At 40.3% G+C, this 15,386-nt stretch overlaps 1 protein-coding gene across 1 annotated transcript; it reads left to right on the top strand.

The window, feature by feature from the left end:
• Positions 1-10,205: 10,205 nt before the first annotated feature.
• Positions 10,206-12,965, top strand: LOC126965129 (AP-2 complex subunit sigma). Its single transcript, XM_050808596.1, has 4 exons — positions 10,206-10,327; positions 10,397-10,546; positions 10,638-10,811; positions 10,983-12,965. The coding sequence occupies exons 1-4, from the start codon at positions 10,325-10,327 to the stop codon at positions 11,082-11,084; spliced, it is 429 nt and encodes a 142-aa protein (XP_050664553.1). The 5' UTR covers positions 10,206-10,324; the 3' UTR covers positions 11,085-12,965.
• The last annotated feature ends 2,421 nt before the right edge of the window (positions 12,966-15,386 follow it).

Here is a 15,386-nt window from a genome sequence, read left to right as displayed (position 1 = left end):
TATAAGGTTTGATTGTTACCGTTGTTATTTAAAGTTATTTCTATTGTTTGCGCTAAAATCAGAAGTGTGATAAAAAATTCAAGCCCACATAATTGGATTAAACGTAGACTAACTAATTAGATTTCAAACAACAAGTAATTCAAGTGGTATTTAATTGTGTCAATTTTATTATTGAGGGTACTTCGAAAATAATATTTTTGTGTTTCTCGTTTTTGTAAGTTTTGATAATGGTGCGAGATTCATCTCGCGACCGTTCTCGTTTACGTGGAAATGGCTCACGTGTTTGCAATCCGTCGCGGACCCGCGTTAGTAACGTGCGTGGTAATACTAAAAGATTGCGATGGTATTCGTTTAGCTCCAACTCAGACAGTGACAGCGTATATCGCCTTCGTAATCGTCGCAGTTCACGGCATTACGTTTCGCACCGTTATCATCGTAATCGCGTTGATACCAACTATTCGACAGATGAGTCGTCGTCGTCGTCATCGTCGTGACAACCGTAACCGTAGTAGTGAGGGTCATACTCCAACGCAACGTTTAACTACTCCGATACCGGCTGTGGTAGCGACTGCGAACGGTCACGAAGCTTTATTGTTACCCGCCCGTGAGATGCTAAACACGTCCAATAACAATTTAGAGCAACCTACTCGGAAAATAAAGACCGTGCTACGGAATCTCTTACTCACACCTCTGAGGCTTCTACATTTGCGCAAGCGCTTATCGAAGCGGTGAGAACGGTTCAAACATCGCGTTCATGTCACTATTGTTGCGTAGCAACCCTTCGAAGTATATGACGAGAGTTGTCAAAATTCAAGATATTGTTAATTTCAACAGCTCCGTCAGCAGTACTCGTAGCTCAGCGGAAAAGTGTTTACTTTAGACGCTGTAGACCCGGGTTCGATACACCAACCAGTGTATGGATTTTTTTGGGTTTTGTAAAGTTAAAGGAAATTTCTAGTAAGTTCAGGATCAAATCGAACAGAAAAAAGGGATGGAAAATGTGTAAGCAGGATAAAAATAGTTAAAAGAATTTTCTAGTACAATTTAAATTTAAAGATGGAATGGGAGAATCATTTTGAAAATAGAACGGATCCGGGGGTATATAAGCCGTACTAAGCGTGGCCTACGGCAGTTCTAGTTCTGACTCGAAATTGTAAAGAAGAAGAAGAAGAAAAGAAGAAGTAGTGAAAAGTGGAAGTGTTCTAAGAAGAAGAAGACAGAAGAGAAGTAGTGTTCGGTGCAGTGTGACGCGTTGAAGGTACCGCCGCCCACAAGAGGAACAGCGGCAGACCGGCGAAGTGCAAGTTCAGAAAAAGTGAACGCAAATAAAGACTCGTTCCTATAAGCGGAGTATTATTTCCAATCCCTGACCCACTCCCGTGTCACTATTTTGTTTCAAACTTTGATACTAAGGTAAATAATATAGACGCCTGGTGTGAGGAAGTTGATCGCGCTAGAGCTATTAACGGATGGTCAGAGCACGAGTGCGTTTCACGTGTGGCAAACTGCTTGAAGGGTGATGCCAAAGTATGGTTGAGTGAGAGGATCACAAATGATAGGACTTGGTCAAATTTCAAAAGAGAGTTCAAACCTATTTGCCCAAGTAAATTAGATTATTCTTATATTCTATACGACACCATGATTATGACATCGGATAGCTACGCTACCTATGCCGAGTATGCATGTCGTACTTTGCTGCGTTTGAGAGTTGTACAGTGCCTGAGTGACACTTAACAGGATTTGTCACTCCAGAGGACCATTTTGAATATTAAAAAATGCCATTTGGGTTGGCCAACTCTCCGATCGTTTATCAAAGAATTATCAATGATACATTGCGTGAACATATTAATGAGGGGAGGACTTTAGTATACTGTGATGACGTACTTTTGCTAAGCAACTCAGTGATAGGGGGTACCGAATTACTTGACAGAGTTCTAGGGACTCTAACAAGTGCTGGTTTTTCTGTAAATCTTCGAAAGTGCTCTTCGGAAGTTGAATACCTAGGCAGAGTAGTTAGTAAGGGTCAGGTTAGGCCGAGCCCTCGAAAGGTCGACGCTGTGGTCAAAACAAGCCCACCTAGGAACGTCAAACAAGTCCGGCAACTACTAGGCTTGGTCGGGTATTTTCGGCGGTACATAAGTAGCTACACCTCAAAAACGGCTCCCATTACTCACCTTACTAAGAAAGGATCCGAATTCAAATGGACACCGGCACTTGAGTCCATCCGTCAGGATATAATCAAGCACCTAACTAGTGAGCCCGTGCTTGTAATCATTAACCCTGAGCTTCCCACGGAAGTTCACACGGATGCCAGTAGTATTGGCTATGGAGCAGTTTTATTACAAGTGCACCCATCAAGAAGCACGTGGTGGCATACTTTAGTAAAGTTACTCAAAGCGCGGAAAGCAAATATCATTCGTACGAACTCGAAACGCTAGAAGTCGTGCGGGCACATCAAACCTTTCGCCATTACCTCGTGGGAATAAAATTCACCATAGTCACTGACTGCAACCCACTGAAGGCTACTAAACGTAAGAAGGATATACTACCTAGTTGCAAGATGGTGGATCTACCTGCAAGATTATCCAAGTCGAAATCCGGTCACCACGTATGTTAATCAGATTCATAAACCGCGCAATTGGGTGCACACCGCTCAAGCGGCTGACGAGGAAACACGTGAATTACTTCAAAAGTTACAGGACGGTATCCTCGATCCAAATACATATGTTGAACGAAATTACCTGCTCTACTATCGTTACACACCGGTGGGAGAACAGCCGCGCCTTCTATGCTATATTCCTAATGGACACAGTTTAAGTCTTCTAAGGATATTTCACGACGAGCACGAACACATAGGTGTTGATAAAGCATTAGATCTTATCCTTAAGCATTTCTGGTTTCCTGGCCTTAAGCCGTTTGTCACTATGTATGATATGCCTAATAGGCATATCGAAGAAACGTGTTCCTCGAGCACCACTACAAAACATCAGTTCATGGGAGAAACTTGACTTACCGTTCGACACGATCCACGTTGACACACTGAGTCCACTGCCCTCTTCTGGAGGATACAGGTTCGTTCTAGTTATAGTTGACAGTTTTAGTAAATACTGTATGTTGCAATCTACATAGGCTGCACTAAAAGTATCGGGAATGGAATATTTCCACTGTTCCTGTCACATTAAAATCTTTTTTGTTGAAAACTCCTTGGTTTTAAAAATCGAATACCATTTATTTATTTAAAAAAAGATTCTCGGTCTTATCACAAGGTCTTCTCAAACTTGTTTAGGCGTTGAGAAAATGGAATTGACTCGAGAAAATTCTGGAGCGATGATTTATTATGACTTTCGAAGTGGTTTAACTTAAAAACAGTGTTTTGACCGGTTGATTTTTGCATTTGGCGATGAAGCCCCATCTAAAACCACAATTTATCGCTGGTTTGCTGAATTTGAACGTGGACGTGTCAAGCTCAGTGATGATCCCCGCCAAGGTCGTCCAAAAACTGCAGTCACCAAAGAAAACGTTGATGCTGTGCGTAAGCTGATTGAGGAAGATCGACATCTGACATACCGAGAAATTCAGGCAACTTTAGACATTGGCATGAGTCAAATACAAATAATCTTGCGTGAACAATTAGCTGTAAAAAAGTTGTTTTCCCGATGGATACCGCATTTGCTCTGTGAAGAGCAAAAAGCAGCTCGCGTTACCTGGTGCGTCAGAACTATCGAAAGATTCCACGCAGGATCGTCAAATGCTGTATACAACATCGTATCAGGCGACGAATCCTGGATATACGCGTACGAACCCGAGACAAAAAATCCAGTCAAGAGTTTGGGTGTTCGAAAATGAGTTAAAGCCAACAAAAATTGTTCGTTCACGGAGTGTTGCAAAAAAAATGGTGGCCACGTTTTTCTCCAAAACCGGCCATGTTGCGACTATTCCTCTTGAGGGACTAAGAACGGTTAATGCAGAATGGTATGCTAGTACTTGTTTGCCACAGGTCGTTTCTGAACTCCGTACAGAGAACTGCAACCACCGCATCACCCTCCATCACGACAATGCGAGTCGAAAACGATAATTTTAGTTAAAATTAGTTCTTAATTTATCCTGTAATTACATTGTGATGTGAAATTATTGTAAAAACAACATGAATTGAAATCACGAGCACGTGCGCCGGGTCCTATAAATACAGACCGCACGATCGACACTAGAGTCCACACTCCACAAACAGACACAAACACAAACATACATGCACACAAACATTTACACTACTTACATACATACAAACATACATACATACAATCATTAACACATACATACACACTTAATTACATTACACAAAACATCACCACACTCGCCGGCGAGTGTGTTCTTCTCACCTTTTCATCTTTCATCATCATTTCATCTTAATTTTCATTCTCTCTCCTTTCCACAAGCACACAGCCGGTCTAAGGTTCGAGTCTCCTTAGGAGACGCCCCGCGACTGTTGTTGCGTAGTCTTTGCGGCCTCCACGGCCCACGTCCTACTTCGCTGTGAAAGCCAGGGCTGCTAACAGCACAGAAGAGGCTTTAGTCGGTATGGGGCGTCCGCTTACGCGGACACTCCAGTCCGTTACCGTTACTGTTACGTATTTACGCCCCGTTCCGGAGTATTTCCTCCTCTCAAAAAAAAAACAAAAAAAAAAAAAAGACACTAGAGTCAGTCGTGCTCGGGCTGTCGTACGGTACGGACTTCTCTGGGACGTCGTAACGCTGCCCGTTGAATAAACGAAAGTAATAAAATATCTACTCGTGTAGTTTTCTTTAGAAGAACCAATGAGTGATCTTCAACAAGATAGCAATTGTGATGTCAACAGTAATGACGTCACACCTTTTAAAAACAATACAGAGGTTCTTTCCTCGTCATATACTTTCCCTAAAATAAAGAATAAATTGCGTGGTCAGAGATTTTCATCACCTGAAGAAGCTGTGGACCCCAACTTCCGAATGGAATGGTTGCTTCAATGATTGGTTCCATCGTATGAAAAAATGTGTCAAATTTCACGCAGAATACTTCGAAAAGCAATAAAAACATTTTTAAATAGTAATGTTGTGTCACTCTCTTGATTCCCGAAATTTTCAGTGCCGCCTTCGTATAACTCGACAACATGCTGATCCACTGAAGAAGGCAATTTTGCAGTTGATATCATTATTCGGTGTACCAAGACTTATGGTCACTGATAAAGGCCGTATGTTTGAGTCAATGGAGTTTGTTGAGTGGGTAAATGATATGGGTTGTGATATTCACTACATAGCATCATTCCAATGGACAGGTTGAACGCTACATGCGCACTGTAATTAATATGATAAGGATTTCTATCCTTGTCATATTAAAACAGTGCGCATTAAACCTTCTGCAAACTATAAAAACATTATGGAAGTTACAACTAGTTATCAATATAACTAAGGACAAAACAACGCAGACCTCACCACTTGCAGCCATGCAGCTATGCAGCCCTGGAGAATCCGTCCCTAGGCGTCCACAATTAGGGCCTGTACCTAACAGTGGTTGCCCAGGCTGCCCCGCGTATTCTGGAGGGGGCAAATCTGCGCTGACTCGGGGCAAACAGAGCAGGTGGCTCAAACCACCCTCCTCCACACTCGCTGTGGACTTTTGCAACATCAGGGGGCTTCGCTCAAATTTAAATGCCGTCCACTTTTACCTGGAGACGGCGAAGCCGGCCCTGCTCTTTTTAACCGAGACACAGATATCCTCCCTGGCTGATTCATCTTACCTTTCCTACCCGGGGTATAATTTGGAACACTCCTTTATACCACGGGCTGGCGTGTGCGTTTACGTCAGGGAGGATGTCTGTTCTCGACGCCTGAGTTTTCTTGAAGGACAGGACCTATCCATCATCTGGCTGCGTGTAGACTGCGATGACCATCCGCGAATCTACGCATGCCTGTATAGTTCCCATAGCGGTAACGCAGAGACTGACCGGCTCCTCGAACACATCCAAATGGCTACAGATTCCGTGATGGAGCAGATCCCCACTGCAGAGATCGTGTTTCTTGGCGATTTTAACGCCCACCACGCCGAATGGCTAGGCTCACGTACCACCGATCATGCAGGGAGATCTGTTCACGACTTCGCCTTAGCATATGGTCTGACGCAATTGGTTATTGCGCCAACGCGAATCCCAGATGTGCAAGATCATACACCTTCACTGTTGGACCTTCTGTTGACCTCACATCCGGACGGCTACCTAGTTTCCGTTGACCCTCCTCTGGGATCGTCGGACCACTGCCTGATCCGGAGCACCGTGCCGATCACGCGCCTAACACGGCCCCGCTTCTTAGGCTGTCGCCGCGTGTGGCACTATAGGTCAGCAGAGTGGGACGAGATGCGGTGCTTTTTTGCATCCTACCCGTGGAGGCAGATCTGTTTTTCGCTGGGAGATCCAGATGCCGCTGCTGACGCTGTTGCTGATGTGGTACTGCAAGGTATGGAACTCTTCATTCCATCCTCCTCTGTGCCTATCGGTGGCAGGTCCCAACCATGGTTTGACCGCTCCTGCAAAATGGCCTCTCGCCGAAAGCAGGAGTGCTATCAGCTATCTAACTTAAAAAAAACTTCAATCATGCCTCCAGGTCCTTCAAAAGAGTTATTGCTGACGCGAAGTCGAAGCACATTGGCAGAATTGGCGAGAGACTTGCACGCCTTCCCTCGGGAACTCGTGCGTTCTGGTCGCTCGCCAAGGCTGTCCAAGGAAACTTCTGCCTGCCAGCCATTCCGCCACTGCATAGGGATGATGACCCGCTGGCCCATGACGCGAAAGAGAAAGCTGATCTCCTGGGCTCCCTCTTCGCGTCCAACTCGACTCTGGATGGCCAAGGTGCACCACCACCGCATATTCCGCGGTGCAATTCATATATGCTGGAGGTAAAAATCCGGCATAGTGCCGTGCTTAAGGCGCTTCTCACCTTGGACATTCACAAATCGAGCGGGCTCGATGGCATTCCCCCGATAGTGCTGCGGACATGTGCTCCAAAACTGGCACCGGTCCTTACCCGTCTTTTCCGGCTCTCCTACTCATCAGGCGAAGTCCCGAAATTATGGAAGGTGGCTTTAGTGCACCCGATCCCTAAGAAAGGTGTACGCTCAGATCCGTCCAACTACCGCCCAATCGCCATTACCTCCATTTTCTCCAAAGTAATGGAGTCGATCATCAACCGCCAGCTCTTGGGATACCTAGAGGGGCACCAGCTGATCAGTGACTGCCAATACGGTTTCCGTCAGGGTCGCTCAGCTGGTGATCTTCTTGCATACCTCACCCATAAATGGGCGCAAGCGGTTGAGTCGAAGGGAGAGGCGTTGGCAGTGAGTTTGGACATAGCGAAGGCCTTCGATCGGGTGTGGCATAAAGCGCTTATAGCGAAACTGCCATCCTATGGGCTTCCCGAGAAGTTGTGCAAATGGGTCACTAGCTATTTGGCTGATCGGAGCATCAAGGTTGTTATCAACGGTGCATGCTCCGACTTAAAACCCATAAACGCTGGTGTCCCGCAAGGCTGCGTGCTATCCCCTACGCTGTTTCTTCTGCATATCAATGATATGCTGCAAATCAGCAATATTCATTGCTATGCAGACGACAGCACAGGGTATGCTTCCTACACCGGCCGTGCCAACATGTCCCGGGATAGCGTCGACGAGAACCGGAACAAACTTGTGTCTGAAATCGAGACTATGCTTTGCAAAGTCTCGGAATGGGGCCGACATAATTTAGTCCAATTCAACCCCAAGAAGACACAAGTTTGTGCGTTCACCACTAAAAAGTCTCCCTTTGTCGTATCCCCTCGATTCGAGATCACTCCTCTAACTACCACAGCCTGTATTGGCATACTTGGCGTCGATATATTGAGCGACGTTCAGTTCCGTGGTCACTTGGAAGAGAAGGCCAAACTGGCCTCTAAAAAGCTTGGTGTACTCAGTAAGGCGAGACAGTACTTCACTAAAAGCCACCGCCTGCAACTTTATAAGGTGCAAATTCGGCCTCACATGGAGTACTGTTCTCACCTCTGGGCGGGTGCTCCCCAGTACCAGCTTCTTCCATTTGACCGCATACAACGAAGAGCTGCTCGAATCATCGACGATCAAGTCATCTCCGATCGGTTTGATTCTCTAGCATTGCGTAGAGATGTAGGTTCTCTCTGCATCTTCTACCGCATTTATCACGGGGAGTGCCCAGAGGAGCTGTTCGGGTTGATTCCAGCGGCCGAATTCCACCATCGGACATTACGTGCAAAGTACCATCCGCATCACGTAGACGTCTGGCATTCCACAACCGCGCGTTTTGTTCGAAATTTCTTGCCTCGCACAGCCACTTTGTGGAATCAACTACCGCCAGCGGTCTTCCCGAACAGATACGACTTAGGGACCTTCAAGAAAAAAGCATAATCCCTTCTTATGCAACGCATTTCTTGACACACCTGTTGTTGCGGATGTCCATGGGCGGTTGCCTCACCTCTCCCCATCCCGTGAGCCTCTTGCCCGTTTGCCCCCTCTCATATAAAAAAAAAACTTTACCTTCTCATAGGCACCGAGGCAACGACACCAGTGATCCGCGCGTTAGTGTGTCATGTAGTCATTGATGACTCGCCAATAAATCAAGCAGCACTTAGAGAAGTCATGAGAAGCAGGGCTCGTCGAATTCTTGATGAAAATAGTCGAAGGCAGCCGCCTCGCCAGCTTAACATTGGTGACTTTGTATTTGTTATAAAGACTTCTCAGTCCACAGGAAAGCTTGATTCCAGCATGCGGGGTCCTTACAGGGTCGTGACCATCCTGCCCAGTGGAAGGTATGAACTGTAGCTCCTAAGTGGTGACTACGGAAAGACGATACAAGCTGCGGCTTAGTATATATATGGTGCCTTGGCGGGGTGAATGGTGTCCCGAGGCATGTGCTGCGTTCTTGCATTGTAAGTATCAAAGACTGTAGTAACTCTACTAGTCAGTCTTGAGCATTGCCAATTGTCAAGTTGCTCGTGGTGAATATTATCGCCGGTTTTGGCTTAAAAATGCGTTGATATTGTGTCCCAAGTCCCTCTGACGTCGGCAACAACTGTCGAGTCGTTGGAACGTTGGTACCAGGATCAAGTCGCATTGACGTAAGGGAGTCAAGACGTGTGAGCGTCGGTCTCACCACCGAGTTGTTCACAGCGTTGACCATTTGTATATGACAATTAAGCGTTAACATAATGTGTTAAGTCGCTATTTCAGTACAGTATGATTTGGATAATCCAAGGCTAGTTTTATATTTAAAGCAAAACAGTACCTAATCAATGGTGTGTGATTTCAGGTGAAGCAGACGATTTAGAACCCACTCGATCATTGACACCTAGTGAAGCCAATTCACATGCTGAAGGCGAGACTCCGGAAATCCCACTTGAAGTTGGTTTGTCCATGCCCATGCTGGATTAGGACATCAGCGTGCTCCAGCTTCGTGGACGATCCACCATCAGGAGAGGCCCTATAAGCAGACCCCCCCTTATTGTACCGAATAAGCGAATAACAAGAGCGCGTTCGGACTGGCTCGTTTACTTGCTTGGTGAGGACAGTTCGGATTACTCGGTACACATGAGCCATTTTCATTTAAATATCTTTAAATTGTACTTGTGAATTACTTTTTGATTGAATACTTTATTAAATAACTATTTGTAATACTAATAGCTCCGTTTCATAAATTATACTTTGAATCCATAGTTTAAGGTTTGATTGTTACCGTTGTTTTTTTTTAAGTTGTTTCTTTTGTTTGCGCTAAATATATATTATTTTCATATTACCTTGACCTGGATATATTATATCTTTTTCACTTTTCGCAAGAACCTTGTTAAATTCAAATATTAAACTTCAAAAAATTATTTACCCTGCTTGTGTTATAATTACAACAACATCTTTGGTTAAAATAAAGCAGAATGTTGGGTGTAATACCTACAGTTCTATTACACTAGCTGTAAAATTAATAAAGCGTAAGTATAGATAAATAATGTCAATCGAATCAAATAAAGTTGACTGACTGACTGAATGATTGTGAATGGGACGTTAAAACTCTAAAAACGAGCAATCAATAATCACCAAACTAAAACTTATAGGGAAAGTTCCCTATATATTATTATACTCTTTGGGGCGAATGCATGGAACGTGAAAGCCAATAATCCTTGGCAGTGGGAAAAAAACTGAAATGTCAATTGGAAATTGCAATTGGCCCGACGATATCCGAATTCCGAAAGCAAAATAAAAAGAGGCGTAAACCGTTCATAAATCTAATTATTACAATAATTTAAAATGGTTAGGTATAAAACTTACAATTCTTAATTATTCCCCATCTTTTTTTTACTAACGACAAATCTATTGCAGATTCGCTTCATTTTAATACAAAACCGCGCTGGTAAAACTCGGTTGGCAAAATGGTATATGAACTTCGATGATGATGAAAAACAGAAACTAATAGAAGAAGTACATGCTGTCGTGACAGTACGAGACGCTAAACATACAAATTTTGTTGAGGTACTTACTGCTCATTTTTTTTCGAAGAAAATAATATTGATTAGTGAAACTGTTTACTAGACATAATATTGAATCAAAATTTAATTTTCAGTTCAGAAACTTCAAAATTGTTTATAGACGATATGCTGGCCTCTACTTCTGTATATGTGTGGATGTAAATGACAATAACTTATGCTATTTAGAAGCTATACACAATTTTGTTGAAGTCCTTAATGAATACTTCCACAATGTTTGTGAATTGGATCTGGTATTTAATTTTTATAAAGTGAGTATATTTTAAATTAGCAGTTTAGGAATAATTAATATTTAATAATTGGAACATCACACCCCACTAAGCAATGTTGACTTGTTAATTCAAAGTGAACAATTTGTTTTAATTGGTATAATTTTTACTAAAATATAAAATACAAAATACTAACTTTTTTTTTAATTTTAGGTGTACACTGTTGTGGATGAAATGTTTTTGGCTGGTGAGATAAGAGAAACATCCCAGACTAAAGTTCTAAAACAACTTCTTATGTTGAATTCTTTAGAGTAAATCATTAATTATTGGATACTACTACCACATTTGTAACAAATCATCTAGTATTACTGTTATGTCTAGCAATATTTAGTGTAGAAAATTGTTGAAAAAAGATTGTCAAGTTATGATTATGTTCAATCTTGGAGAGCTTTAGATGTTTCTTGTATAGTTATGTGGAGTCGGTGCCCAGTGCACTGTGCGGGAAAAAAGGCAAGTGTTTCCAGACCTTTCATTGTATCAACATTATGAAATCTCATTAATTCTAAGTATTGCTGAATGAAATTCTAACAATTTACAGAAATGTTGAAGTTGCTCTATGTATATCATTTTTGGGTCTACTAAAGTAACCAGTACCTATAATATTTTCTATTTGTCTTCTCTGAGTTTTATATTGAGTGTGTCCTCAAATGTAATGGTCAAAATATAATATGTAAATGTCATACTTCACAGGGAGCATTCACCTGTAATTTTATGTTACAGATTCCATGTCAAATTTAATGTTCCATTACAGGCCATTCCATCTACAGGTGTGATGTAACACTCGAAGTTGAATCTAAAATGTTATATTACAGGTGAATGCACGGTGGGGCAGCACCATTCCAAAAAGGTTTCTATCGGGAAAGTGTAAAAACTGTTTCTTTTATCTACATTTTATTTAATGTATTTATTATTATTATAAATATTTCATAAATAAATAGTGTCAGGTTTGGCAAAAACATATTATAACATTTCTTAAAATGTAATTCCTGCCTTTAAAATGTAATATTGTATGATACAGTAAAAATAGAAACTGCAGGTACAAAATATTTGCTTAGCCTGATTCACAAATAGAGATTTATGGATCTTAAGACATTGTATAGTCTTGTATTAATGTTAAATCATATTATTTGTTACTTATTTTTACTTTTATTGTGCTTTACATTATTTGGATTATGATAAATGAAATACTTGAATGATATTGCTTTTTGATAGATTTTTGTTAGTTTACACACAATAATATTTGAATATATGAAGCCCTTAAACTGCAACGGGAGATTGTTAATTGCAAAATATCAATCATATACATTTTTTATAGTTATCTACATTATTTGTAGACTTAAGACACTCATTGGTAATCCTGATAATACCTCTAACAGTGGGTTACATAGGCCATGTGGACCCATAAACCACTTGTCTTCAAAAAACTTAAACTGAGTCAAGCGATAACTCCTCAGTTCTGAAATTTAAACAACTTTTTGATATCGAGCTTGAGTCTGGCTCTTGAGTTTGCTCAGAGCCTCTTCTTGCATAATATTTTTTCTAAACATACAGATGTCATTAACGAATGAAACCTGGGATATTTTTAAAAGACAAAATTCTAATTATTTTCAAATATGTAGAATTGTATTGTTTATCATTTGTGCTAGAAATGTTATTATGAAAATAATTCCAAGATTTAAAACTGTAACAATTCAATTGCAGAAAATTTATTGAAGTAGGTGTTACTTTGCGGAAATCCATGATTATTCAAATGTTTTGAGTTTTCTTTTCTTTAGTGTTAATTCCGCCAATTCTTCATCTTAAAACAATTCGACACGTGTTTCGCCTCTACACAAGGCATCCTTAGGACATGTTGACTCACCAAACTAAGTAGTTCGGTATCAAATTGTTTTAAGACAAATATTGAATTAACTCTAAAGAAAACTCAAAACCATTTCGATAATTCAATTGTATTAAACTCATTCCAATTGCTTGTGTTTTTTTAGTTAGATCTATACTAACTGTAGTCAAATAGTTTTATTTATGTTTCAACCATCTATTGATGAGAAAACTATTGTAAACACATAAAATTTATTTAAATATTAGAGTAATCTTATATATGTGTGCAACATTAAAATAAAGCAATTATTATTACCATTTCAAGTTTCTTTTATTTGAACCATTGATATTTACTTGGTAAATTTTTCAAATAATATTATTCCCATCCTCCCACCGGGTGACTCCAATTGATTTCTGTGTTAAATTTTTTCCCGGCCATTTCGGGACCGATTTTAAAAAGTTTTAAACTAATAGAAAGCTTTCGAAATTTACTAGGTTATTTTCGAGACAGAAATTTGAATTTCGACTTGATTCAATTATTATAATGAATTAGCATAACTTTCTCATGTGCAATGTTAGATACAAAATGTCTCGCGTTTGCCTGATTTTCTTATAATGTTGATATTGTTCAAAATGTTAAGTATGGCCAGATGTATGTTCTGGCAAATATCCAAAGTGGATCGACTGCCAGTTTCTTCTCGTTATTGAATTTGCAAATCAGCACAAGTTTCTCATGTGACCAAATAAGGCGCTAATTCCTCATGTTTAAATATGGCGCTAAATTCCAAAAGATTCTTTTAATCGTTTTTGTTTGATTAATTTTGTTTTGTTTTTGTACGTGGACTTAGTTTAGCTCGCTTCGCTCAAATATACACCGCAGCGAAGCGGTACGACGAGCGACTGCGGCATCCTAGTATGTTAAATTATTACTATATAGGTAATGGTAGGTATTTCTAGAGGTACCTGACGTACCTAAGTAAATGTGTTTATAAATAATTATAAAATGAGAATTTACGTTTTTTAGTTAGGAACAAACGAGTCAAAAATTGGTTAGTGCGTCATGACTCAGTGGTGTTCGAAAGTGTCGTGAGTTGAAATAATAACAGTGCCGTCTAGAGACTCCCGAAACAAGCTTTATGGTTTATAGTATAAAAAGTAGGAAGTAAGCGTTACAAAAATTAATAAAAAAAGGCGTGAGAGAGAAATTTTTGCAAAATCCGAATTGTCTTTTCCGACTCTTTCTTTACTCTCGATCTTTGTTGAGAATGAGAATATTTTACACTCTCCATATTTCATTTACTATTAGTGTACAAAATTATATTCAAATTCAAATATTTTTATTCAAAATAGGATTTAAAATCACTTATTGAACGTCAAAAACTACCACCCATTCAAAAGACTGCCTCAGACCTGAGAAGAATGGGCGCAAAAAACTCAGCGGGCTTTTTTTTATATAAATTTATAATTAAACAAAAAACATTTATAATTAAAGAGCCTGAGGGTGTTCGCTTTATTCCCAGTCCGCGGTGTCATTAAGAAAATCGTTTATGCTATAATAACCTTTCCCACACAAACGTTTTTTAACAATTCTTTTAAATTTCGTCACACATTTGTTTTGTACATTTTCTAGGATCATATTGTAGAAGCATATACATCGCCCAACAAAAGACTTACTAACTCGACCCAACCGAGTAGTAGGCATAACAAGTTTATGTTTGTTCCTCGTGCTAACATTATGAATGTCACAGTTTCTAGAAAATTCCTCAATGTGCTTATGAACATACAGAACATTATCAAAAATGTATTGAGAAGCATTAGTCAAAATGTTTATTTCTTTAAATTTTTCTCTTAATGATTCTTTAGGACCTAGGTTATAAATCGCGCGAATAGCCCTCTTCTGCAGCACAAAGATAGTATTAATATCGGCTGCACTGCCCCATAACAATATACCATAGGACATAATACTATGAAAATAACTAAAGTATACTAATCTCGCCGTATATGCTGCAGAACTAAGCCTATCCGCCAATCCTTCAGTATGGGGGCCCCACTGCAATTTGGAATCAAGAGTAATGCCAAGAAATACAGCAGATCCCACTGGTTTTACCACCTCTCCATTTAATAAAATATTCGCATCTACATTTTTGACATTTGGCGCGGTGAATTTAATATATTTGGTTTTATGACTATTTAACAATAAGTTATTGGCACTAAACCAATACACGATATCAGATAGAGCATTGTAATTACTTCGTCATTTAAAACTTGGCTTCGTTTCACTTTGAATACAAGTGAAGTGTCATCCGCAAACAATACCACCTTGTGATTTTTTTCTACAAGGTTAGGAAGATCATTTATATAAATTAGGAAGAGGAAGGGTCCAAGAATAGACCCTTGTGGTACCCCCATACCGAAAGGAGTCCCAGGAGATCTCCTGCCATTCTTAAATTTTACTTAGAGTCGGCAACACTGAAACAGGGCGATAGTTATTCGGGTCAGAAGTGAGTCCCGATTTAAATATTGGTGTAATTTTACTATACTTCAGAAGGTCAGGAAACACGTCATGTTCAATACAGCTATTAAAAACTAGTGCTAGATATGGTGCTATGACGTCAATAACAGAACTTATTATTTTTACAGATATGCCCCATATATCAGCAGTTTTTTTCATTTCTAAGGATCTGAAAGTTTTAATTATTTCTGCTGGGCTAACAACACTGAACTTGAAATTTTGTTTAC

The sequence above is a fragment of the Leptidea sinapis genome, chromosome 6 (genome assembly GCF_905404315.1).
Source record: "Leptidea sinapis chromosome 6, ilLepSina1.1, whole genome shotgun sequence".
Taxonomy (NCBI): Eukaryota; Metazoa; Arthropoda; class Insecta; order Lepidoptera; family Pieridae; genus Leptidea; species Leptidea sinapis.
The sequence above is the reverse complement of the archived record's forward strand: the minus strand, read 5'-3'. Positions and strand labels throughout refer to the sequence as shown.